The sequence below is a fragment of the Leucopleurus acutus genome (assembly GCF_964270905.1).
Source record: "Leucopleurus acutus genome assembly, chromosome: 1".
NCBI lineage: Eukaryota > Metazoa > Chordata > Mammalia > Artiodactyla > Delphinidae > Leucopleurus > Leucopleurus acutus.
In genome coordinates, this window is record NC_139142.1 from 145291027 (window position 1) to 145316829 (window position 25803).

Below are 25803 nucleotides of genomic sequence, written 5' to 3' on the forward strand. Positions count from 1 at the left end.
TTATCCCAGGAATGCAAGGATTCTTCAATATACCCAAATCAATCAATGCGATACACCATATTAACAATTTGAAGAATAAAAACCATATGATCATCTCAATAGATGTAGAAAAAGCTTTCGACAAAATTCAACACCCACGTATGATAAAAACTCTCCAGAAAGCAGGCTCAGAGGGAACCTGCCTCAACATAATAAAGGCCATATATGACAAACCCACAGCCAACATCGTTCTCAGCGGTGAAAAACTGAAACCATTTCCTCTAAGATTAAGAGCAAGACAAGGTTGCCCACTCTTACCACTATTATTCAACATACTTTTGGAAGTTTTAGCCACAGCAATCAGAGAGAAAAAGAAATGAAAGGAATCCAAATAAGAAAAGAAGTAAAACTGTCACTATTTGCAGATGACATGATACCGTGCAGATGACATGATACTATACATAGAGAATCCTAAAAATGCTATCAGAAAACTACTAGAGCTAATCAATGAATTTGTTAAAGTAGCAGGATACAAAATTAATGCACAGAGATCTCTTGCATTTCTATACAATGACAATGAAAAATCTGAAAGAGAAATTAAGGAAACACTCGCATTTATCACTGCAACAACAACAAAAAAATACCTAGGGATAAAACTACATAACGAGACAAAAGACCTGTATGCAAGGAATGAAGACACTGATGAAAGAAATTAAAGACAATATAAACAGATGGAGAGATATACCATGTTCTCGGATTGGAAGAATCAACATTATGAAAATGACTATACTACCCAAAGCAATCTACAGATTCAATGCAATCCCTATCAAACTACCACTGGCATTTTTCACAGAACTAGAACAAAAAATTTCACAATTTGTATGGAAACACAAAAGACCCCGAATAGCCAAAGCAATCTTGAGAACGAAAAACGGAGCAGGAGGAATCAGGCTCCCTGACTTCAGACTACACTACAAAGCTACAGTAATCAAGACAGTATGGTACTGGCACAAAAACAGAAAGACAGATCAATGGAACAGGATAGAAAGCCCAGAGACAAACCCATGCACATATGGTCACCTTATCTTTGATAAAGGAGGCAAGAATATACAGTAAAGAAAAGACAGCCTCTTCAATAAGTGGTGCTGGGAAAACTGGACAGCTACATGTAAAAGAATGAAATTAGAACACTCCCTAACACCATACACAAAAATAAACTCTAATGACCTGAATGTAAGGCCAGACACTATAAAACTCTTAGAGGAAAACATAGGCAAAACACTCGATGATATACATCACAGCAAGATCCTTTTTGACCCACCTCTTAGAGAAATGGAAATAAAAGCAAAAATAAACAAATGGGACCTAATGAAACTTCAAAGCTTTCACACAGCAAAGGAAACCATAAACAAGACAAAAAGACAACCCTCAGAATGGGAGAAGATATTTGTAAACGAAGCAACAGAGAAAGGATTAATCTCCAAAATATACAAGCAGCTCATGCAGCTCAGTAACAAAAAACCAAACAACCCAATCCAAAAATGGGCAGAAGACCTAAATAGACATTTCTCCAAAGAAGATATACAGACTGCCAACAAACACATGAAAGGATGCTCAACATCATTAATCATTAGCGAAATATAAATCAGAACTACAATGAGGTATCATCTCACACTGGTCAGAATGGCTATCAACAAAAAATCTACAAACAATAAATGCTGGAGAGGGTGTGGAGAAAAGGGAACCCTGTTCCACTGTTGGTGGGTATGTAAATTGATACAGCCACTATGGAGAACAGTATGGAGGTTCCTTAAAAAACTAAAACCATACGACCCAGCAATCCCACTACTGGGCATATACCTTGAGAAAACCAAAATTCAAAGAGTCATGTTGGGCTTCTTTGATACCGTAATGGTTAAGAAGCTGCCTGCCAATGCAGTGGACACGGGTTCAAGCCCTGGTCTGGGAAGATCACACATGCCACGGAGCAACTAAGCCTGTGTGCCCCAACTACTGAGCCTGCGCTCTAGAGCCTGTGAGCCACAACTACTGAGCCCACGTGCCACAACTAATGAAGCCCGCGTGCCTAGAGTCCGTGCTACGCAACAAGAGAAGCCACCACAATGAGAAGCCCACATACCACAATGACGAGTAGCCCCCGCTTGCAGCAACCAGAGAAAGCCCGCACACAGCAATGAAGACCCAACACAACCATAAATAAATAAATAAATTTATTAAAAAAACAAAGAGAGTCAAGTACCACAATGTTCACTGTAGCACTATTTACAATAGCCAGGACATGGAAGTAACCTAAGTGTCCATCGACAGATGAATGGATAAAGAAGATGCGGCACATACATACAATGGAATATTACTCAGCCATAACGAGAAACGAAATTGAGTTATTTGTAGTGAAGTGGATGGACCTAGAGTCTGTCATACAGAGTGAAGTAAGTCAGAAAGAGAAAAACAAATACCATATGCTAACACATATATACGGAATCTAAAAAAAAAAAAAAAGGTTCTGAAGAACCTAGGGGCAGGACAGGAATAAAGACGCAGACGTAGAGAATGGACTTGAGGACACGGGGAGGGGGAAGGGTAAGCTGGCAGGAAGTGAGAGAGTAGCATTGACATATATACACTACCAAATGTAAAATAGCTAGCTAGTGGGAAGCAGCTGCATAGCACAGGGAGATCAGCTTGGTGCTTTGTGACCATCTAGAGGGGTGGGATAGGGAGGGTGGGAGGGAGACACAAGAGGGAGGGGATATGGGGATATATGTATACATATAATTGATTCACTTTGTTATACAGCAGAAACTAACACAACATTGTAAAGCAACTATACTTCAATAAAGATGTTTAAAACAAAAAAAAAACTTAAAGACAACATGATCAGAAAACAAGAAGCAAACTACAGACAAAACTATAAGGGGTCAAAATAAGAGAGTTATCAGACACAGATTTTAAAATAACTATGCTGAGTATGTGTAAGAAAAGGCAAGATTGAAAACCTTGGCAGAAAATTAAAATTATAAAAATGAACTATATAGGAATTCTGAAGCTTAGAAATACAGTTACTGAAATTAATAACTTAATGGATGAGTTTACCACCATGGAGACTTGGAAGAGAAATTCAGTATGCTAGAAAAATAGGTCAGAAAACATCCCAAATGAAGCCAAGAGAGAGAAAAATGTGGAAAATGCAGATAATAAACAAGACATAGGGAAATGTATTGAAAAGGCTAATCATATATGTAGAGTCCTGGAATGGGACAGATGCAATATTTGAAGAGATAATGCCTGATAATGTCTGAAAATTTTCCAGAACTGATTAAAGGTTTCGTGAGATTTACGCACTATAAATACTTCAAGAGAAACAATGGAAGCTATAATAAGGGAATGATATCTTTGAGGTGCTGAAAGAAAGGAATCTCCAAACTAAAAATCTATACACAATAAAAATACTTTCCAGGGGCTTCCCTGGTAGCGCAGTAGTTGGGAGTCTGCCTGACAATGCAGGGGACAGGGGTTCGAGCCCTGTTCTGGGAAGATCCCACATGCCACAGAGCAACTGGGCCCGTGAGCCACAACTACTGAGCCTGCGCATCTGGAGCTTGTGCTCCGCAACAAGAGAGGCCGGGAGAGTGAGAGGCCCGCGCACCGCGATGAAGAGTGGCCCCCACTTGCCGCAACTAGAGAAAGCCCTCGCACAGAAACGAAGACCCAACACAGCCAAAAATAAACACATAAATAAATAAAATTCACCTCTTAAAAGAAGAAAATTTAGGGTACTGAAAATTATATATATAAAAAAAATACTTTCCAAAAGTGAAGTCCAAATAAAGATATTTTCCTATAAGCAGACCCACACTGAAGGAAACAAAAAAGGATATTCTTCACGCAAGAGAAAGAAGATCCTAGATGGAAACCTGGAGAATAAAGACCATGAAAAGAGCTAATATGTACAAAGATCCAAATGAATACTGATGAATTATGTAACAATAATGTATAAGGTTTTAGATAAATATAGAACTAAATGCATGACAACAACAGCACGTATTTGGCAGGGTGTACATGTTCTAAGGTCTTTGCCTTGACAAGGAAAAGGAAAAACACAAATTAACAAATTTATATTATACTTTGACAAGCTAAGGATATGTATTATAATTGTAAGGTAGTAAATCAGAGTAAAGGATGATAAGCACCAAGCTAACAGAGGTGGGAAACTGGAGTAATAAAAAAAAAAAAAAAAAAAAAATCCAAAAGAATGTGGGGGAAAAAAGCATGGAGCAAGGACAAGTAAATGAGACAGATTTAAACCCGAATAGCAATACCAACATTAAATGCAAATAGATAATTGCTCCAATTAATCTGACAACGATCATCAGACCTGATAAAAATATATAATGGCAAGATGAGAGAACAGAACCTCAGCTAACTCTCTGGCTGCACAATTCTCTGTTTCAAATTTTCAGTCCTGGAAACTGAGGTTTCCAAAAGAATAAAACTTTTTCTCTCAATGAACTGAAGTAAAGATGGTAGCTGAAGTGGCCAAGAGTGTTAGAGGTCAGTCTCTAGTGGTCAGGAGGCCAAGAAGGCTACGCCTCACTTTCCTACAACAGAGGAGCAGAGTAAAGAGCATACTGCCTCCATGAAGATATGTCAGGAAGTCTAAGAGAAATTACTTCTGATTTCTGTGTTCAAATAAATGAGAAGAAACTAACACCTCTTATAAAATCAATTTGCAAGTAAAAGAGCTAAAACATTTGTTTCATCCAGTTATTTCTAAGGAACACAAAACTACAGTTTTAACTGGAAAAATAACCAGGATAATTCCAGTACCTTACTACCCATCCTCAAGTAAGATTCTGAGGAACATGTAAACTATGTAAATTCAATCCTAATAGGAGAGGGAGATAAAAAAGCACAGTTCTGACGGCTAAAACAGATAATCTTAGCTATCTACTGCAAGGCAGAAAAAGAAGAAATCTACCCACACAAGAAACTAGCTTAATGACAGTTATTACAATCTACTTCCAAATAAGTAGCTTACCTTTTATCTACAACTTAACAGATAAAGAAAGGCATAGATGCAAAGCTTGGTAAAGTACAACTTCATTTAATTTTCTATATTTCAGATCTTTAAATATGTGATCCCAAATGAGTGACTACAACACCTTGTTTTTATATATATAAATTTATTTATTTTTGGCTACATTGGGTCTTCATTGCTGCATGCGGGCTTTCCCTAGTTGCAGCGAGCGGGGGGGCTACTCTTGGTTGCAGTGCGCAGGCTTCTCATTGCATTGGCTTCTCTTGTTGCGTAGCACGGGCTCTAGGCACGCGGGCTTCAGTCGTTGTGGCTCACGGGCTCTAGAGCACAGGCTCGGTAGTTATGGCACACAGGCTTTGTTGCTCCACGGCATGTGGGATCTTCCCAGACCAGGGCTCGAACCCGTGTCCCCTGCATTGGCAGGCGGATTCTTAACCACTGTGCCACCAGGGAAGCCCCAAAACCTCTTTTAATTGATTATGTGACAGTGAGAACTCCCTTCATTTTAAGTAATCCTTCAGATTAACTATTCTACATCAAAACACAAGGATTCTATTCCATAAACTCTGTACCTTGGAACTCAGTAATCAAGATTTTACAGAAATAAAAAGGCATGGGGTTGTGGGGGGGTTGTTTACAGGCATTGGTGGGTGGGGTGGAGGAAGGTTTCTGTTTAAATAGATATGCAAGAGGGAATTCCCTGGTGGTCCAGTGGTTAGGACTCTACGCTTTCACTGCCAAGGGTCCGGGTTCAGTCCCTGGTTAGGGAACTAAGATCCTGCAAGGAACTAAGATCCCACAAGCCGTGCAGTGTGGCCAAAAAAAAAAAAAAAAGATATGCGAGCTATTGTGGTATACTAACTCAGAAACTAAGAACCTCAGGTTTTACAAGGATGTCATAAAGTTATCCGATTTCCAAATCAACATCTTGGGCTTCCAAGCTATTCTCAGCCATGAGGCACAATCTATTTTTAAAAGACTAGAGCCATCATCAGATGGCTCTAAATAGTTATACATCACCTCCTTATATTGAATTGAAAATTGTCTCTTTACAGTTTGACTTACTAATTCTATTGTCATGGCTTGTGTTCATCAAAAACTAATCAAACTAATATTTATACACATACAGCCCTTCAAATAGTTGAAGACAAGGTATCAGGAACCCCCATGTTCTCCTCTCCAAATCTATAATTTCACCTGCTATCTTAGGACATGGTATGGAATCTTTCTAATCCTTGCTACTATTCTCTAAATAAACCCAGATTTGTCTAAATAAACCCTTCTTAAAGTACAACCTCAAAATTCAACTCAGTAGATCAGATGTGGCCTGAAAAGCCAGACCACCACTTCCTTACCAAGTTGCTGACAAATCTAACAGGTCCCATTCCCTCCTACCCCTTCCCCTTCCCCATCCTTGTGTCATGTTACATCTCAAGTTTCATTTTCTTACTCTTTATGACCCTCAAGTTGTCACCATGGCCATCCAAGGCCCTAAATACTGTTCATGCTCCTTCTGTGACTCCTTCTTTCTGAGTCATACTTGCTAATCCTCCAAAGTCTATGAATCCCGATACTAGTAACTTGGCAATTGAGTTTAAGATCCTCTTAGTAAGGTCAGTTAGCTCAAGGCAATCACATTCTTCCCAGGCCTCTCAAGAAATACTTCAACCCTAGCAAAGGCCCTTCTTTCTGATATCAGGAACCATGGTTCAGAAACAAATCCAACAGAATTTCAGCCATTTACCTCCCAGATTATCCCCTCCCTGAAGTTCTACCTAAAGCAGGAAAATATAATGAAAACGCTATCTGCAGTCACAAGACCTTCAGTTTCCTGGTCAAGATTTCAGATTCCCTTAAAAGATATCTCTGAAAGACGAAGTAAGAGGGGAGGGGCCCACATCAGTCTTCAAAGATATTGATAAGGTTCTATTTCTTAAGCTTGGTGTTGGGCCTATGGGAATATGATTTAATATGACTGCTTAGATTTCAGGTTAAAAATATTTTGCATGTATTTTTTAAAAAGATACATTCTTAGGGTTTTTCTTCACCATATGCATCAGTAAAAATACAGTCACTAGCAATTTCAGTAAATATATACCAGATTCACTCTCTAGGAAGACAACCCAGTTGATAGCCACAATAATTTCTACAATAACAAAGCTGTGGGAAAACAATGACATTTGACATTTGGGCTATTTGAAGAAAGTTCAATCATAAATGAGGATATAAGCCCAAACAAGAATACACACACACAAAAGCTAAGTAAGCAGCTTTCAGAAAATTACCCTTTTTGCAAGTATAAAAGTATCCTTTCATGTCTTTTGTTTTCTTCCTTCAAAACATCTCATATCCATCTATTCTCACCTATTCCTACCACTACCAACCTTCATTGCTCTTTGCTCAGATTAAAATCAAAGTCCCCAACTAGTCTCCCAGAAATCTACTCTATCCTATCTACTCTGATGCTGAAGGCATACTAATTCTTTTTTAAAAATAAAATAAAAAGCCTAACAGATCAATCATGCCCCTGCCTAAAAACCTCTGTTGGCTTTTTACTGCATTAAGGTAAGCTCCCAGACTCTTCATCATGATCTCCAAAGCCCTACAGTTTCCCTCACAGATTTCTCCCCAGAAAGACTACAGGCTCTTGAAGAACAGGGATTATTTAGATGCCCCATGTCCTCAAGCCTTCTATAGCACCTAGTGCATTGAAGTCCACCTAACTGAAATGGGGGGAAAAAAAAAAGTTTACCTGCAAGACAACTGTTACACAATTTTTTCTCAATTTCAAAGAACAGGTCAAAAAGAAGCTCCAAATAATTAAAATATAACCCCTTAGAAACACTTCCTACTTTTTTTAAACAAAGATTTAAAACCACTACATTTTACCTAGATTCCATTGCTTTAACCTTGATTTTTTAGCATCTTTTAAAAACAAATATAACACATAAATTTAGAAAAGTGCATAAAATATAAAGGTACACCATTACAAACTAGCATGAAATAGTATCCATGCAACTACCACCCTGGTCAAGAAACAGACTACAGTCAATAAACAAGAAGCCCCCATGTGTCCCTTTCAGCTCACAACTCCCTCCCTGCTTAGCTAGATGTACTTGCTATCCTAAACTGTATGGTAATCACATCTTCGTTTCTCTTGATAGTTTTATTGCCCAAGTATGAATCCATAAATATTTCTCATTTTTGTTCCACTAAGAAGCCTTTTTAGAATAATTTTTTCCTAACTCCTCCCCGTCCTGCTCCCCGACAAAACTTTTAATACCACAGACATACTGTGTATCTATTTATGTATTGTGGCCCTTTGAAGCGCTACAGACTATTGTAATATTTAAGACTTTTTCACTCCAAGGACCAATTTTCACCCCATTCGGGGGAATACTGCCTCCGATGAGAAGGCATGCTTAATATAATTCAGTTTTACCTATTTTTGAGCTGTACTAATGAAATGGTACAAAACATGTTTTGGGAATATGGTTTCTTTTGCTCAACACTGTGTTTAAGATTCATCTATCTTGTTGCACATAGCTCTATTCCGTTTTATGAATACCACAGTGCTCCATTCTATTGGAACAGACACTTGGGTTATTTTTATTTGAGGCTATTATAAACAATGCTGCTTTGAACATTCTTGTGTTTGTCTCCTGGTGCATCTAAGTACTCATTTCTTGCAGGTTATATATCTAGGAGGAGAATTCCTGGACCACAGGATATGAGTATCTTCTACTTTACCAAGTTATACCAAATGGTTTTCCAAAGCAATTGTACAAATATACGTTGCCATTAGAAGCATATGGAGTCCCCTTACAATTTTCTTACCTTAAAAGAGAAGTTAAGCAAAATATATTCTATGCCTTCTTTTTCTTTTAAGATCTGAAGATCACTGTGCAAAGGACTATCAGGATCAACCCTAAGAATTACAAAACAAAAAACAGTTCAAACAAAAAGTCAGATTTTTTTTCTCACTAAACTCAAAAATGAACCATTCCAAGAGCTAAAACAGAGCCCCTAGGGTAAATTCCAAACAGAGAAGGTCTAAAGCTGCTCTATGGTTCCTGGAAAAACAAATTAACTATAGCCTCCAACGCCTTGGGATTAAATGTCCAAAAAGAGATCACAGTATTCTACACCTACTCTCCTAAGGGCATGCAAAGTTAGCAGTTATTCTAAAGGAAAGGGTCATATGTACATAATCTTCTCAAGAAAGTCTGCTTCTCTCAAACTGTATTATTAGACAAGGGGTTCAAGGAGAGAAATTTACCATGGACAAGACCAGAAAAAGTGAAATCACTAAAAAAATCTAAATTTGTCTACAACTGTTCTATATATTCAGGCCCTACTCAAATTTCTTATTTCAAATATAAACTGGTTGTCACAGTCAATCTCATCAAGTTATTTATACACTTTTGTTTGTATAGTTCCTAATTGTCTCATTAACTCCATGAAACACTTTTTCCCACAGCTGGCTCTTCTTTTTCTCCTCCTTCTTTCTCACTTTACTTATTAAGCCCAAGAAACAACTCATTTTAACAACTTAAGAACTATTTCTACAGAAACAGTAAGTAAAAGCCACAGTAAATAGGTATCAAATTAAGGGGGAAAAAAATCTCCACTGTGATAGTCTACCATTAAAAAGAGTGGATTAGCATAAAAAAGCACTTACTTCTGCAGTTTAACATGCCAGTCATATAAACTGTCATTTATGAGTTCCACTGAATAAATCCCTGTAAAGGTATAGGGCATGTTAGTTACTCTTCATTTGATCTTATAACTATTGCTCTGGTGTAAATATATACACTAAATAGCCAACAAAAGCTACGAATTTTGCCATTAAAACATGGAACAACTAAGCTGCATTATAAATATTTTGGTGCTGGAGCTGAGTATCTTATACCGTTAACAGATGAACAACTAAAGCCATCAATGAAGAGGATTTTTGGGGTTGAAAAACTGTTTACCATTAATTGTAAGAGGAAAAAAGAGCTTATGCAAAATCATATGTACTTAAAAGACTTTTCTCCTATGCATATATGCAAACAGTTCTATTAAAATGGAATCCCTCTACATACAGTTTTATAATCTTTCTTCAACTTTTTGGGACATCTTTCCATTAGAATATAAAAATTTATTGTCAATCTTTTTAATAACTGTAGTAATTTATTTTATGGATAAGCCATAACTTAATTCCACCATATAGCTGGTTATTAATTTTTTGCTACTACAAATAATGCAGTAACAAACAAGTGATGACTGAACATTTTAAGGTAAACCAGTATTCAAATATTTAACTTTATTATGTTTCTACACACAAACTTTTAGATTTCTTATAAGAGGAACTGTTAGGACACCAAAACTTCTAACAACCTCAGAAACAAATTTGACTTATCTTGGACTCTATAAAGTAGGGGGGTTTTTTTGCTTGTTTGTTTTTAAGTAAGCTCTAATGATTTAGACTTGATCACTCCGAAAAATTCTTAATGGATCATAATGCTACCTTTTCAAACAAACTAAAGTTTGGCTCTTTCTCTTATTCAATACTGTTAGACTCTCTGCAATAATCTGAGGGAATTTTATTTCAGTTAGAGAGATTCCATAATATTTAAGCCTTATTGGGTAAGAAAGAACTCTTAAGTCTAACTATAAATTTTTAAAAGTAATACCATTAACTACAATAAGAGTTGATTATGTTGTTTTCAAAAAAAGGAAAAAAGAACATAAAAATCAACTTGACAACAGTTCTCTGTTCATACAATAAACATATACTCATTTATTTTCCAAAGCATATATTTCTTGTACCTTTCCCAGAAGATAAAAATCATGAGTTAATCCCCATCAGCAAGAAGATAAAAAATTATGTGTCCATAAAAACATTTTTAAAAATCCAAACAAGTGAACTCATCCTATTTTACCCCGTCTTTTGGTAACTTGATTAAATTTGTGTTTCACATTCCTAAAATAAAGTTAATAAACATTTCTGTTTCTGTCCAGTTATACTATAAGAAATGAAGTTACTATCTGAAAATTTAAAAGGGCATAAGGACAACAGCAGAGATCCAGAGGTCCTTACCTGTTTTATAACTCTGTGATCTGTATATGTCCCTGAGCTCTTTCATAAGTCTATCTGAAGCTTGTACAGACCCAGACACTGCACCCTGAAACATAAAATTTGCTGTTTACCAGGATCTACTGATTTAAATAACTAAAGATTTAAGGTATCTGAACCTGAAATAAACGTTTACAATGATATCGTAAAAATGGATCACCACTCAACATTTTAAGAAGTCAGAAAAGTTAAGGTCAATTAAATCAATGATCATGAAGTTTCAGTAGGAATATAAATTTGGGGCAGGTCTGATTCATTTACTATTTGTCATCTGAAACAAAATAAATAAACAGCTAACCTATGTTCAGATCACCATGGCCACTCCAATAGCCTAGAACTAGTAAGGGTCTATTTCAAATTCCATCAATTAAAAAAAAATTTATTAATTTTTTTCTTCTTTACGATTTTATTTGGGGTGGGCAGTTTTAGGTTCACAGCAAAATTGAGAGGAAGGTACAGAGATTCCCCATATAGCTGCCCCCCACAGTGCATAGTCTCCCTCATTATCAGCATCCTTCGGAGGTACATTTCTTACAACTGATCAACCTATTTGGACACATCATTATTCCTGAAGTCCATAATTTACCTTAAGGTACCTTTACCTTTTGGTGCTGTACATTCTATGGATTTGGATAATGACAAGTATCCGCCCATCATAATAACATACAAAGTATTTTCACTGCCCTAAAAGTCCTCCATGCTCCGCCTATTCATCCCACCCCCCACCCCAAAACCCCTGGCAACCACGGATCTTTTTACTGTCTCCATAGTTTTGCCTTTTTCAGAATGTCATATAGTTGAAAACACAGTCTGCAGCCTTTTCAGATTGGCTTCTTTCACCTAGTAATATGGATTTAAGATTCCTCCATGTCTATGTCCTATCCTTGACAGCTCATTATTTTTTTTTTTTTTTTTAGCAGGGACTAATATTCCACTGCCTGGATGTACTATAGTTTATTTATCCATTTTCCTACTGCTTCCAAGTTTTGGCAATTATGAACAAAGCTGCTATAAACATCTACGTGCAGGTTTTTGTGTGGACATAACTTTTCAATTCATTTAGGCAAATACCAAGGAGCTCAATTGCTGGATTGTATGGTAAGAGTATGTTTAGTTTTGAAAGAATCTGTCAGACAGTCTTCTAAAGTGGCTGTGCCATTTTGCGTTCCCATCAGCGATTAGAAAAGTTTCCTGTCGCTCCACATCCTCACCAGCATTTGGTGTTTTCAGTGTTCCAGATTTTGGGCATTCTAATAGATGTGTAGTAGCTCCATGCATTTTTGAAAATACTAGAAGACCCTCAATGTGATACATTAACTAAAGCAGGTCCCTTAATCAGACTATAAGAATCTTATACTAACAATCTAGTTTACATATTAAGAAATTGAGAAACAACATGTCCACATATATGCAACTGGTTTCAGTTCTTTTCAGTGTTCCACCTTCTCTGAAGATGAAAATGCACCAGTATCTTATCCTAAGACTGAATATGAATGGAACTATTTATCGTAAGACAAAAACATTTAGAATGTCTTCTGAATTAAAAAAACCTGACCTTGTAAAATTTTAAATGTTGCACCTTCAAAAGTTGCACTACACTTTGAGGTGGGGTAGAAAATCAGGTTTACAAAAGAAATCAAATGGAAAGGCATATAAACGTTAAAAGACTTTGCTTAGTTTGTCATGTGATAGTGTTCAATAATTTGTAGTTGTTTTGACTATAACACACAAACTGGAAGCAATCACAAGATACAGAAAGTATCGTAAATATCTTTAACTTAGATACTACAAGCTTTTTTTTAAAAAAATAATCAAGATAAGGACTTGGCTAAATTTCTTTGCTCTCTAAAGAAAGATTTGCCAATTACATTAATACAGTAAATAGGACTGAAGAAGTGAGAGTAATCTACCTGTTTACAACACTTGTCATCTCCTTGCATAACAATTCATTCCCTGTGTTTGAGAACCTATGCTCAGGACAAAAGAACTGGTTCTCAGATTTCATGGGTTTGATAAATAGCTCTAAAACAAAGGCAGTAAGTAAATAATAAGTATTGAGATGGATAGCTAGACTTTCGTTTGATATTTCCCTACTCTGGGCATTTTATATACATCGTTCTCATTTATTATTTACAGGAATCATCTAAATGGTACATAATGTCCACATTATAGAATTGAGGAAAATGAAGCCACACAGCTGTGTTTGTCACCATGCTGCTTCACATAAAAGATGTTAAGTCACAAGAAAAAATTACTTTTGGTTCAGTCAGGGCAGGACAAACCAGATGGCAGCTTCATGAAGAAGAAAGAATTTGAATTATACTTTGTACGAGAGACTGAATTTAAATTTGCACATCCCACAGGAGAAAGGTAAGGAGAGAAAACAGGATAAACAAGTTGGAAAGTGAATGATTTCAGATGAACGGGGTAGAAAGTGCCTATCAATAGATGAGAAATGTTGTGGGGGGGGGGTGGGAAACTAGGGCAACAAAACATATGGCTGAATCTACAACCAAGGCAGGGATGGAGGGGGGTGGCTTTGATTGGTATCTTATTGAATTGCCCTGTATTTATATTATTCCTATACAGCTGACTCTTGAACAACACAGGTTTGAACTGCGTGGATCCACTTACATGCAGATTTTTTCAATACGTACTACACAATCTGCAGTTAGTTGAATCCTCGGATGTGGAACCGTGGATATGGAAGGCTGGCTGTAAAGCTATACGTGGATTTCGGTGCAAGGTCAGCACCCCTAACCCCAGCATTGTTCAAGGGTCAACCGTAATTACTTAACCACAAAAGTCCAGGTTCTATACATTTACACATACTTACATTTAGATGGTCTTGCCTTTGAGTCTTCCTAATTTTCTCTAATATTGCCAAATTTTCTTTTTCAATTCCTTCATCCTCTGACTTTTTCCCACTAATAGGCTCTTCTTCCTTCATTTCATAATGATCTAAGTCTTCTATATCCTAAAAAAATTTAAAAATTTAGCTTATTCAAGCTCATGTCAAAAGCTAAATTATTCCTGACTCAGAGAACAAAGAGAATACATGTATCCTAAAAAAGCCTTCACATTCCATTCAAAAGGTTCTCTCCTTTTATATACTATACTTTAAAGCTAGAATCTGAGTAAAGCATATTTAATAGTTTTACAAAGCCATAACTACTACCAAATGAGCCATCTTAAATTGCTTTAAATCTCCTATTAAAGGGAACTTTTGCAACAGTTTAGCATGAGGTACCAAGAACCATAACTCGACTTCTAGAAATCTATTAGATTCAGTTTAGAAATTAGTCTAAAATGTGAACACAGATTTAGGCATAAAGATGCCTATTTCAACTTTATAACCACAAAAACAAAATCTTCATGTGCAAAATATCAGAACAGTTAACTTAATTCAATGGAATACCGGAAGACCATTAAAATGCCAACACAGCATAATGGTTTCTTCTGTATCAATAATGAAATGAAAAACACAGAATACAAAAATGAATATATAGAATCTTAGTTATGCCAAAATAAGCACAGAAAAAAAGAATAGGAGGACACATACTGAAATACTAATAATTATCAATAGAGACATTTAGTGCTTTTCCTTTTCCAAGTTTTCTGTAGTGAGCACCTATTGATTTTTATAATTAGGAAAAAAGTTAGAAAAAGAATTTGAGTATCGCTAAGCCAACATCTTTAATCACTACAACATTCTTCTCCCTCCCTTCCCTTAGCATCAGCTCTTACAAATTTAAAAATTCTGCATAGATTTGTATAATAAATCCTAACCTTTTTCTATTACCTTTCTTCTAACTTTACCTCAATCATCAAAATCTCTAAAGAAGTAGTTTATACTTTATCTCCACTTTATCAAGCAGACTAATTCACTGTGATTTCTAGACCAGGTTAATAATTTAGACCACTTTCGTCCAGACTCAATGGTCTTTTTCTTGGACTGCCATCTCTTCAGCTCCTATTACATTCCTTTCTTATTCATACCGTGTCTATGACTGCATGCTTCATGGAGCTCCCTCCCCCTGGTTTGCACCTTTCAGCTACAATTTTCCGTCCTACACTTGTTTTCTTCAGAGTTCTCACAAATACCCTTGGCCTGTACCTCCTCCTCCTCCTCCAACTTCAACCTCAGTCATGTTCTAATCCACAAAATTTCTCCACTTGAGTATTAATCAACACAGAATTCATCATTATCATCTTTACAAAACAATATTCACTGTACACTATTCTCTGCTTAAGGCCTTACCAACAATCATACCAAATATAAACATATTTGTCTCTAATTCAAGACTTAGCCATCTGCCTTTTCTAGCCAAACTTGCTTTCCAAGACTCCAATACAGCAATGTCCTTCTCCCAAAAGGACAGCATCCAATGCACCCAAACACACCATGCCCAGGGTTGTTCTGGGCCTTTTTACCACATTATTTTAGTTGCCTAGGATATCTTTTCACCTATCCTAATTTGACATCTCCAAAGTCCATCCCACCTTTCTAGATTTCCCTAAATGCTGCTGTCCTTTCTTCATATTATCTTGTGAGGGGAAAAAAGAAAGGTACATAAACTCTTTGAGTACAATGTCTACTTTATTGTACATTGGACCCATGGTAAAGGTTTAATTTTTCTTTTTTTCTTTTTTATTTATTTTTGGCTGTGTTGGGTCTTTGTTGCTGTGCACGGGCTTTCTCTAGTTGCAGCAAGTGGGGCTACTCTACGTTGAGGTGCACAGGCTTCTCATTGTTGTGGCTTCTCTTGTTGCAAAGCACGGGCTCTAGGTGTGCGGGCTTCAGTAGTTGTGGCACGTGGGCTCAGCAGTTGTGGCTCACGGGCTCTAGAGAGCAGGTTCAGTATGTGTGGCACACGGGCTTAGCTGCCCTGCGGCATGTGAGACCTTCCCAGACCAGGGCTCGAACCCACGTCCCCCTGCAATGGAGGGCAGATTCCTAACCACTGTACCACCAGGGAAGTCCCAGTTTAATGTTTTCTTGCAGTTTATTCCTAAGTTAAACTGCATGAAAACATTAAAAAAAAATATCTATCCCCCAAAAATCATTCTAACTGGACAATGTTAAGAACTATTTTACTTCCAGACTCACAAAACAAACCAACAACTACTTTAGTTCTAACGCATTCTAAGAAGTGTATTTTAGATTTAAGGTAATAACCTAAATTAATTCTAAGATCCAAACAGAAAAATGTTTTAAAACCAAGACTGTGGAACTCAAATCCCTTGTATCAGGTCAATGTAGAGACACAGATTCTTCATTATGAAGTTTGAATTTAAATGCAAAGACTCAGAGCCTGAAAACGTCTAAAATTTTATCAATGGCTGGCAACTAAACTGACTTAAGCTCAGTGTCTTTGGAATTTCCTCTTTGATATTCTTAGATGATTTTTCAACATGAGATAGTTTTCATTACTTCTAGTGAATAGTCACTGAAATGTGGTCAAATTCTCCTTTTATTCAAACACAAAAATTCTGAAACTTCGTAGTTCCTATTCTTAAACCAAATCAGGTTAAGTACTGATTACTATTAAATGTAAATATAATTTTAGTGCTAAATGTTAAGAGCTCTTATTTTCCATGAAATAAAATCCAAGGACATCAGATAAGAAATTTGCTAAAAAGTATACGATGAATTAGAGGTAAAGCCAGATTTTAGAAATTGTATTAAATTACAAATTCAATGTGCTTCTCATTATTCCACATTAACAATGGTTTATAAAGGAGATTAGAAAATTAATAAAATGTTCAAAAGTGAAGATGGTTATGAAATGTTATTCTTATATAAAATACCTACTTCAGCCATCTCTTCCTCTTCCTCCTCTTCTGAAGTCACTTCTTCTGCTGTCCCATTCTGCAAAGAGAAAAGAGTTTGCCAGGACTACACAGAATAAGTAAGCAAACACTGAGTACTTCAGAAGATTTTAGGGACAAAGTATCAATCATCTGTCACTGCAGTTCCACTAAGAGCTTATTAAAGTTGAAACATTTACTTTTAAATTCAGCTTTGATTTGACAAATAATATGTATCAGCTTTTTAAGAAGAAGCAATTTTGAAAAATTCAACTTAATAGATGCCTTAGAAATTAAGAAAGGCAATTAGTCAAATATAAAGCAAAACAGAAAAAAAATTTAAACATATTCTAATTTAAAGTCAGAAAACATTTTACACATATAGCTACGTGTATAAGGCTAATGGCTTCTTTTGTTTAAAATACCCCAGACGATGGGTTTCTTAAAATATCTACCTTTTTAGCTTTGAAAAGCCTGACTCTTTCCATAAATTCTACTGGCTTACATTTTAAAAGGTCAAATGTGTTACACAGGCATAGACACTGTACAAAACTAAAGGTTACAAAGTGATCACCATTTCACTAAGGAGCTATTTTTCTTTTTTTTTTTTTAAACAACATGTCATTTACCACAATATTTCTGTATAAGACACAATTTAACACTCATTCACAACGAATCTGACGAGGTTTCAAGAAGGGCCTTCATACCTAGTTTTGTCAGAGTTCATAAAGACAAGCTTCCTGGACCACAGCACAGTTCTCTACGACACAATATATAAAAATTTAGTAGGATTTTTTTCCCCTAGAAATTCTTGCTGTATTTGTTCCAACTACAGCTGGTAAGGATCACACTCATATAGGACGCCAACCTTGCTGGCCTCTTAGTGTGTCAGAACCAGAGAGAAAAGACAATTTTTTAATGTAACTCAATGCAGCAGCAAAATTTCTTAACAGATTTATCTCTCCCTTTTACTCAGGAGTTGTAAAAGTCCACCTGCCAGCACGTCCCCATTCACGTGCCACAGGCAGAGCACAGGTGTGCAAAACCAGAAAGGGGAGGCCATAGCACAGAAGACTGACAATTGCTGAGGACACTCATAACAACTGATACTGATCAATGGTATACCTCATCTATAAATGAGTAGATAACCAAGCATCACCAGATATTTGAAGAAAACTAGCAATCTGAAAGAAAGGCACCAAGTTGAACAAGCAGAAAAAGTGACCTGAAGCATTATTAATGAAGGCAATAAAACAGAATTTAAAAATCTAATAATTGGAATCTTTAGCAGTAATTGAGAAGATACTGCATCCACAAAACCTAACAAGATTATTATGTAAAGAACAAGAAAGTTCTGGAAAATCAAAAAGATCTCCCCTCAAAGAAAAAAAAAACTCAGAGGGGCCAGAGAGAACAATGGACCTAAATGAACAAAATATTTATGACTGAAGAAGACAACCAAACTGTGACATTCCCCTAAAATGTGGAGAAAAAGGAGGTGGAAGACGGGGAGAAGGTGATTAAAATAAGAGAAGAGTTAGGGAAATGGAAATAGGAATACAGAGATCCAATATTCATCCATCATTCATTCAGAAGATGAGGGAAAGGGACAAATGTTGCCAACCTAAAGAAGGACTTCATAATAGCAAGTGGCTCTGAATGCCCCAAAGGAATGTTGGAAATTAAAACCCCATATTTCACAGTTAAAGAAAAAAACCATGCCGACTTCCAGAAAGAAAAAATATAAAGAGCTAAGAATCAGACAGGCATCAGCCTTTTCATCTGTAACAACAAATACCAGAAGAAAAAAGTGTAAAGAACTTGGAAGAGACTCAATTATGAACTTAGAATTTGATATCTAGTTCTATCACGATGGGAGCCATACCTGTGTTTGTTCAGCACTGGATCCTCAACATTTACATAGAGTACATAGAGTGCTTTACACAGAGTCAAATAAATATTTGTTAAATGAATAATAAAAACAGACACAGTATTCAAGGAACACTCTTCATACACATCCCCACAAATCCTTTCTAGAAAAAAAGACATTATTCAGGGATATAGTTCAGAACGGGGCAACCATGGAATACAAGAAACAGCAATAAGCGGAGACAACAGCAACATCAATGGTTAAGTCTAAGCAATTGCTGCTAATGCAGCTGAAAGGTTACAGGCCATATTCTCTGACCACAGTGAAAAACGAAAAACCCCAAAGCTGTCTGAGAATCTCTAAAAACATTTTTTTCTAAATAATTCTTGAATTTAAGAAGAAATGGACCCTCATGCCCCAGTAATCCACTCTTAAATACATGCCCAGAGACATACTTGCACGGGTGTACCATGTACTACAGACAAGAATGATCATGGTAGCACTGTTCCTAATAGAAAACTGGAATTAACCCAAATGTCAGTAAACAGTCAAATGGATAAGTATGTTATGGTACATTCAAACAATGGAATAAATACAGCAATGTAAAAGAACTACAGCTACACACAATATAAATGAATATACTCACAATGGTGAGCAAAGACAAACATGAAAGACTACATAGTATAACTTAATATGAAGCTCAAAAAACAGGCAACACTAAACCATATTGTTCAGGGTTGCATATATGAGTGATAAGACTAGAGAAAAGTAAGGACAGGATTAGCATACAAGGGAATGATAATCTGAAAGGAGCCTGCAGAAGATTCTGCAGTGCTAGCAATGTTCTATTTCTTCACCTGGGTGGTGGCTAGGTGGTATAGTTGTCAGGTATTCACCATAACTTTTATACTAAACTTATGTCCATATGCTTTCAATACATATTATTTCGAACTTTTTCTTGTAAAATATAAGTGATACGAACAAGAGATGGAATCAAACTACTTAGAAAACACAAACTATTTAGAAAATAAGTATACTAAATTTTAAAACCTGTGCAATAAAGTCAAACAGCACTCGGAAAAAAACAAACACCCTTACATGTTTGATAAAAAAGCACTTTAAATCATATTGATCCAGTAAACTAAAAACGTAAAAGGAGACATTATTAAGACTGGACTGAAAAATAAAAACATTCAATTTAACAAATAAAACTAAGGGCCAGTTCTTTCAATAGACCATTATAATAGAACAGACAAGCCTCTGACAAGTAATCAAGGAAACTTCAGGATTATAACCACAGATGAAGATGATGCAAAAAGTGAATACTCTGCACATCCTTCCAAGAGCTTCAAATGTATAGATGAAGTTACCAATTTTTTAGAACCTAAAATTACTAAAACTGACAGAAGAAATGGAAAATCTAAATAGACTAATACACAGAAGAGAAAAATGGATCAGGTTCAGATCTTTGTTTAAATCAGGCTTTCTCAACCTTGGAACTATTGATATTTGGGGCCAAATAATTCTTTGTTGTGGGGAACTGTCCTGACATTGCAGGATGTTTAGTAACATCCTGTCTACCCACAAAAAGCCAACAGCACACTCCTCCAACCCGGCCAGCTGTGACAATCCAAAATATAGCCAGATACTTCCAAATGCCCCATGGGAGGCAAAACTGCCCCCAGTTGAAAATTACAACTGTCCTAGATCTTAGGAAAAAAACAAAGGCTTGGGGCTTCCCTGGTGGCACAGTGGTTGAGAGTCCACCTGCCGATGCAGGGGACACGGGTTCGTGCCCCGGTCCGGGAGGATCCCACATGCCACGGAGAGGCTGGGCCCGTGAGCCATGGCCGCTGGGCCTGTGCGTCCAGAGCCTGTGTGTCAGGAGCCTGTGCTCCGCAACGGGAGAGGCCACAACAGCGAGAGGCCCGCGTTCCGCAAAAAAACCAAAACCAAACAAACAAAAAAACACAAAGCTTCCCAAGTCATGAGACTGCTTATACCCTGATACCAAAATGAAGCAAGAAGAGCTTAAAGGGAAACAGACTATATTACAATCTCACTTAAAGTATAAAAATCCAAAAATAAAGTATCACATCTATTGTGTTCCACCCCCAACTACCAACCTATGTAGGCGCCGAACGTTTATTATGGGAATGCAAGGATGACTCAAAATTAGGAAATTTCTTCATGTAATTCACAAGTTATATCTTGTGAATGGAATTAAATGCAGTCGTGAAAAACAAGGTAGATCTATATGTACTGTGTCCACGATATATTAAGTTAAAAACCTAAGTTGCAAATATTCTAAAGAAGCAGATTGAACATAAAATATATTCTTCTCCCATCTCTTTCCTGAGGCTCCACTAGAATTACAATGAAGACATACGATGAAGAATAAACACTGTACAAACACATAATGGTAACAAAAAATAAAAGGGGGCTACCAGCAGAAAAAAGAATTCACTCATGCTAGAAGATGACAGTGAATGGAAGAATGGTAATTAATGGAGCAAACAAGTAAAGCCATAGGGTAGGGGATAATCAGGTGGCTAATTTGTCCCACAGCACCCTGGAGAGGCTCTAGACTCAGACACCAGGTACATTTCGACAGCAGGAGTGATGGATAGGATTGAAAATGTAGATTAACTGAAAGCCTATATACAGAACAAACTGTCCAGCCACCAAAACACACTGCTCTCCTTAAGCAAAACTCAGGCATACATATCTACCTCAAGCAAGAGATTATAAGGTTTCATGTCCAGAGAAACCAAATAGTTCCAGCCATCATTTATGATTATGCCAGGAAATAGGGGGTGGGGGATAGGGGGTTGAAGTCAGCTTAAATTCCTCCTAAAAGCGATCAGTTGACAAGTCTTGGCAACAAAGAACTCCCAATCAGCCTTTCAGTACACCTCTCTCAAATATGAATGAAGAAGAGGAAGGAAAAAACATGAATAAGCAACAGAGAATAAATAGATATATGAGGAAAGTCTTCAGAAAGAAAAAAAAGACCAAGATAAACTAAAAAAAAAATTATTAAAGACTTATTAAACTTATTAAAGAAAAATAGAGATGCTTGAGGGAGAGTATCAAAGTAACTCCTTAAAGACACTCACGAATATATTACATTGATAAAAACAAAAACAGAATGCTATCAATAAGGAATAATCAGAGAACAAGAACTTATGGTTCATCTTTGGAGAGGAGCCACAATGAACGACACCTCCCAGCATTCATCCCTTATATGGACCCCTCCCACCATATGGGCTGGCCCTGGACTTGCTTTAACCAATAAACATGGTAGAAATGACACTGGGCCAGTTCCAGATCTAAACCTTACGAAACCCTGGCAGCTTCCACTTTTGTGCTCTTAGAAGCCAAAAATAAAAATTCTGACTACCTTCCTAAATAAAGAGAAGCCACGTAAAGAGACCCTGGAATGAGGAGATGTCATGTGGACAGAAGGGCCATGTGAGGAACAGCAAGGCACCAGACATGTGAATGAAGAAGGCATGCTGGACATTTCAGTGCAGTCATGTGTCCAAATAACTACCAGTCCCAGCCACTATCTGACTGCACAGTGAAGTCAGCAGAAAAACTGTCCAGCTAAGCGTAACCAACTCACACAGTCGTGCGAGATAGAACTGTTGTTTTAAGCCATTAAGTTCTAGTGTAACTGGTTAAGCAGCAATAAATAACCAAAATAAAACTTAAAGTTATGACTGTTCAAATAAAATTTCCAGAAGTTGAAAGATAAGAAAAATGTTCCAGAATTTGAAATTAAGACAAAGAGACAGAATACAGTGATAATAAGAGATACAAAGACTCAAATGAGGAGGTCTAAAATCCTATTAGTAGGCATTCCAAAATGAACAAATAAAGAATGGAAAGGAGAAAGTTACCACAGAAAAAAATACAAGAACATTTACCCAAGAAGAAAGATTCAAGAATCCAAATTTGAGAAGGTCCATCCATACTGAGTACCCAACAAAAATGGAAAAAACAAACAAACAAACAAAAAAACTCAGTACACCACTGTGATATTTCAGAACAGCAGGGAAAGGACAAAGTCCTAAAAGCTTCCCAAAGTCGCACAGAGATGACTAAGACTCAGAATGGCATCAGGCTTCAATACCATTGACTAGAAGACAACAGCAGTTACCATTTATTCTCAGGGAAAATTATTCTCAACTTAGAATTATATATTCAACCACACTATCAGTCAAGTGAAGGCAGTTACCATTTATTGGGCATTTACTATGCATCAGGAACTGCTCTAAATGATTTACATGCACCAACTCATTTAATCTTTATAGCTCTCCCCAAATATAGGTATTACTACCATTTCCCCATTTTGCAAATGGGAAACTGATGTACATATTGCTAGGTAATTAGCCCAAGCTAATTAGGTAATTAAACCAAGATTCAAACCCACGGTGGTCTGGCTATACATATATATATATATATATATATATTTTTTTTTTTTTTTTAAGAAGTTAGAACTCAGAAAATGTACTACCCCTTGACGTTTTTCTAAGATTTTACTTGCGTAAAATCATTTTCCTCAGGCAAAATGAGAAAAGGTAAGCCAAGAAAGAAGACATGAAATCTGGAAACAATGGATCTACTACTCCAGCAGAGGAGACAAGAAAAATTTCAATATGACAGCTTAATAGCCAGCCCAGAAAAGAACCTGCCAAGACTGGTGCAGAAGAGCCAAAGGCTCCAGAAGAGAGGGAGATCTCATAGAAAAGAGACAGAACATAACTTTTTAAACTAAGAATTATTATTATAAGGAAGACATTGCAAAACAAAAAACTGTACAGATGAAATATAAAACTCTACACTACAAAGTCCTAATGATAAGTGGTGATTATTCATATTACTAAATATAATGATGTTTTAGGAAGGGGAGGTGGGTGGGTAAGTGGGTGGTATAAAAGCTAAATCTTTGTTATTGTACAAATCAATAAATTATGCCTAAATAGGTAAATCCAGAAATCCAGAGCGGTTAGAAGTGGTGGTGAGCTAGTGGGTACTTCTGCTGCCTGGAGGAGATAACATTTGAGTTAGGACTTAAGAAGCACAAATGGGTATAGAGAGATGGCATTCCAGGTGAAGGTAAGTGAATAAACAAAAGCAAACAACTGCAGAAGCAAGGAACAGTTATGGAAACCAGGAACATTAACAAAAAGGTGGTGGTAGAGAGGGGGCAACTGTTTGCCTGTCATAGTAAATAAGAGCAGCTCCCAAGAATGAAAAGGTTATTTTTAGTACCTAAAACAAACAAAACAATTCAACAGGAAAACAAAAACTAAGTTCTAAATAAGTTGTATAATAATGAGAAATCATCCTAGTTTTACTTGTGCTTGAGACAATTTATTTTAGCTCTTGAATACTAGAGAATTTTTACTTTACCTGACCCGTGGGTAGTGGTTGATCTAGCATCTCAACATCCAGGTGCTTAGGAAGGTTATATAATCTGCAGAGTTCACATATCAACCACTTCAACTGCTGACGAAGCTACAAAACACATTTCAGTAAATAAGCATTATGTTAAAGAGCCCTTAGAGACATGAATAACACTATAACTACTGTAACTAATCCAGTAGGAAATGAGAAAAGTTTATTACTGCTCAATTACAGCCTACAGATAAAATAACAGTCTTTAAAAAATATTTTAGGGGCTGCTAGTGTAAGAAAGTTACTATGGCTTTAGTGCAATCCCGACAACTGATACCTAGCAGAATGACATCAACAAAATGGCAGAGGAAGGGGAGCTCCAGACATTGTCTAATTTTCAGTTGTTAACTTCTTTTCTTAGTAACTTACAAGAGTACATTAATACATTAATGAGGCTACAAAAAACAGAGGCAGTGTTGCTGCACACGGTTTATAACATTATATATTTCACAGTCATTCATTTGAAAGTAGAGGCAAATGTGGTCTAGCAAACAGAGCCTTGGAATCCAGGTGACCTTGGATACAGTATCTAACGCCCTGAGTTTTGAGTCTCCCCATCTATAAAACAAGGAAATTAAAACCTTCTCATAAGGGTAAAAATTAAATGAACTCTTCTGTGAAAACACTTGACATTTAGTAGGCTCTTAAGTGTTTGTCTAAACAAACAAACAAAAACCTTACTAGGAAAACTGCGAAGAATAACTCGTTTCCATTTTTAAATCCAGATTTTTAAGCATATTACTTTAAGTAAGCAAGGTAAATTATGTGCACAAACATGTTTTTCATTGTTTAAAAAATTGTTTTCAATGTATAAGTTTAGAATTATGATTTAAGAAGAATGGTCACTATCAGTAGCCATGATTGGCAGCAAGTAAGGTAACTTACTTCACTTGGTCAGGAACAGTTTCCTGGATGTCTCTAACCAAGAAAAGAGATGAAGAGAAAGGAGCAGGTTTATGAAGGACTGAGGAAAACAGACACAGAATTAGAATGGGTTAAACAAAGCAAAGAACAAGCCTTTCCAAAGTGGACAATGGAGCAAGTAAAAATGAGGAAAGTTGAGCAGTAAATTAGTATAAAAAAATATCCTCAAGCTTAAAAAGCAGCAAAGCCCCACCGTGGATTTGTTATCCATCCAATAAGCTCTGTTTTGTGCTCAGTACATAACAAAGACGAGGCAGGGTGAGCTGGACACAGACCCGACACTCCAACCCCTGGTACAGGAAGAGCTACGGCAGCACTGTGGGAAAGACAGCAGCGTGGTGGAGATGCACCAAGCAGTAAGAAACAGGGCAGCACAGCTTCCAGGAATTTCAACTTCACGCTCCACCCAAGAAAGTGTTTGAGGGATCGAAGGAAGTAACTAAGATCATGGGGAAGAATTTAAGAAATACTTATAGAAGGGAGATGGACAGGTCTTAGAAATTTACTAGATAGTCTGGAGTTGAGGGGGTGGGAGTCAGGAAACACTGGTATAAAAAAGAACTCTAAGATAGT

The 25803-nt window shown here is 36.7% G+C and overlaps 1 protein-coding gene across 2 annotated transcripts in view; it reads right to left on the reverse strand.

The window, feature by feature from the left end:
• The window catches only part of UBE2Q2 (ubiquitin conjugating enzyme E2 Q2), a 71892-nt gene that overhangs the window by 32297 nt on the left and 13792 nt on the right, over positions 1 to 25803 (reverse strand). The window contains exons 3-8 of one of the 2 annotated variants that reach the window (XM_082836035.1): positions 24262 to 24366; positions 16975 to 17031; positions 13996 to 14136; positions 11124 to 11208; positions 9720 to 9780; positions 8876 to 8966 (exon numbers count right to left, since the gene is read on the reverse strand). In XM_082836035.1, the coding sequence (XP_082692161.1) occupies positions 8876 to 8966; positions 9720 to 9780; positions 11124 to 11208; positions 13996 to 14136; positions 16975 to 17031; positions 24262 to 24366 (540 nt within the window). The remainder of the gene's footprint in view (positions 1 to 8875; positions 8967 to 9719; positions 9781 to 11123; positions 11209 to 13995; positions 14137 to 16974; positions 17032 to 24261; positions 24367 to 25803) is intronic. The other variant, XM_082836036.1, reaches the window with a different exon arrangement.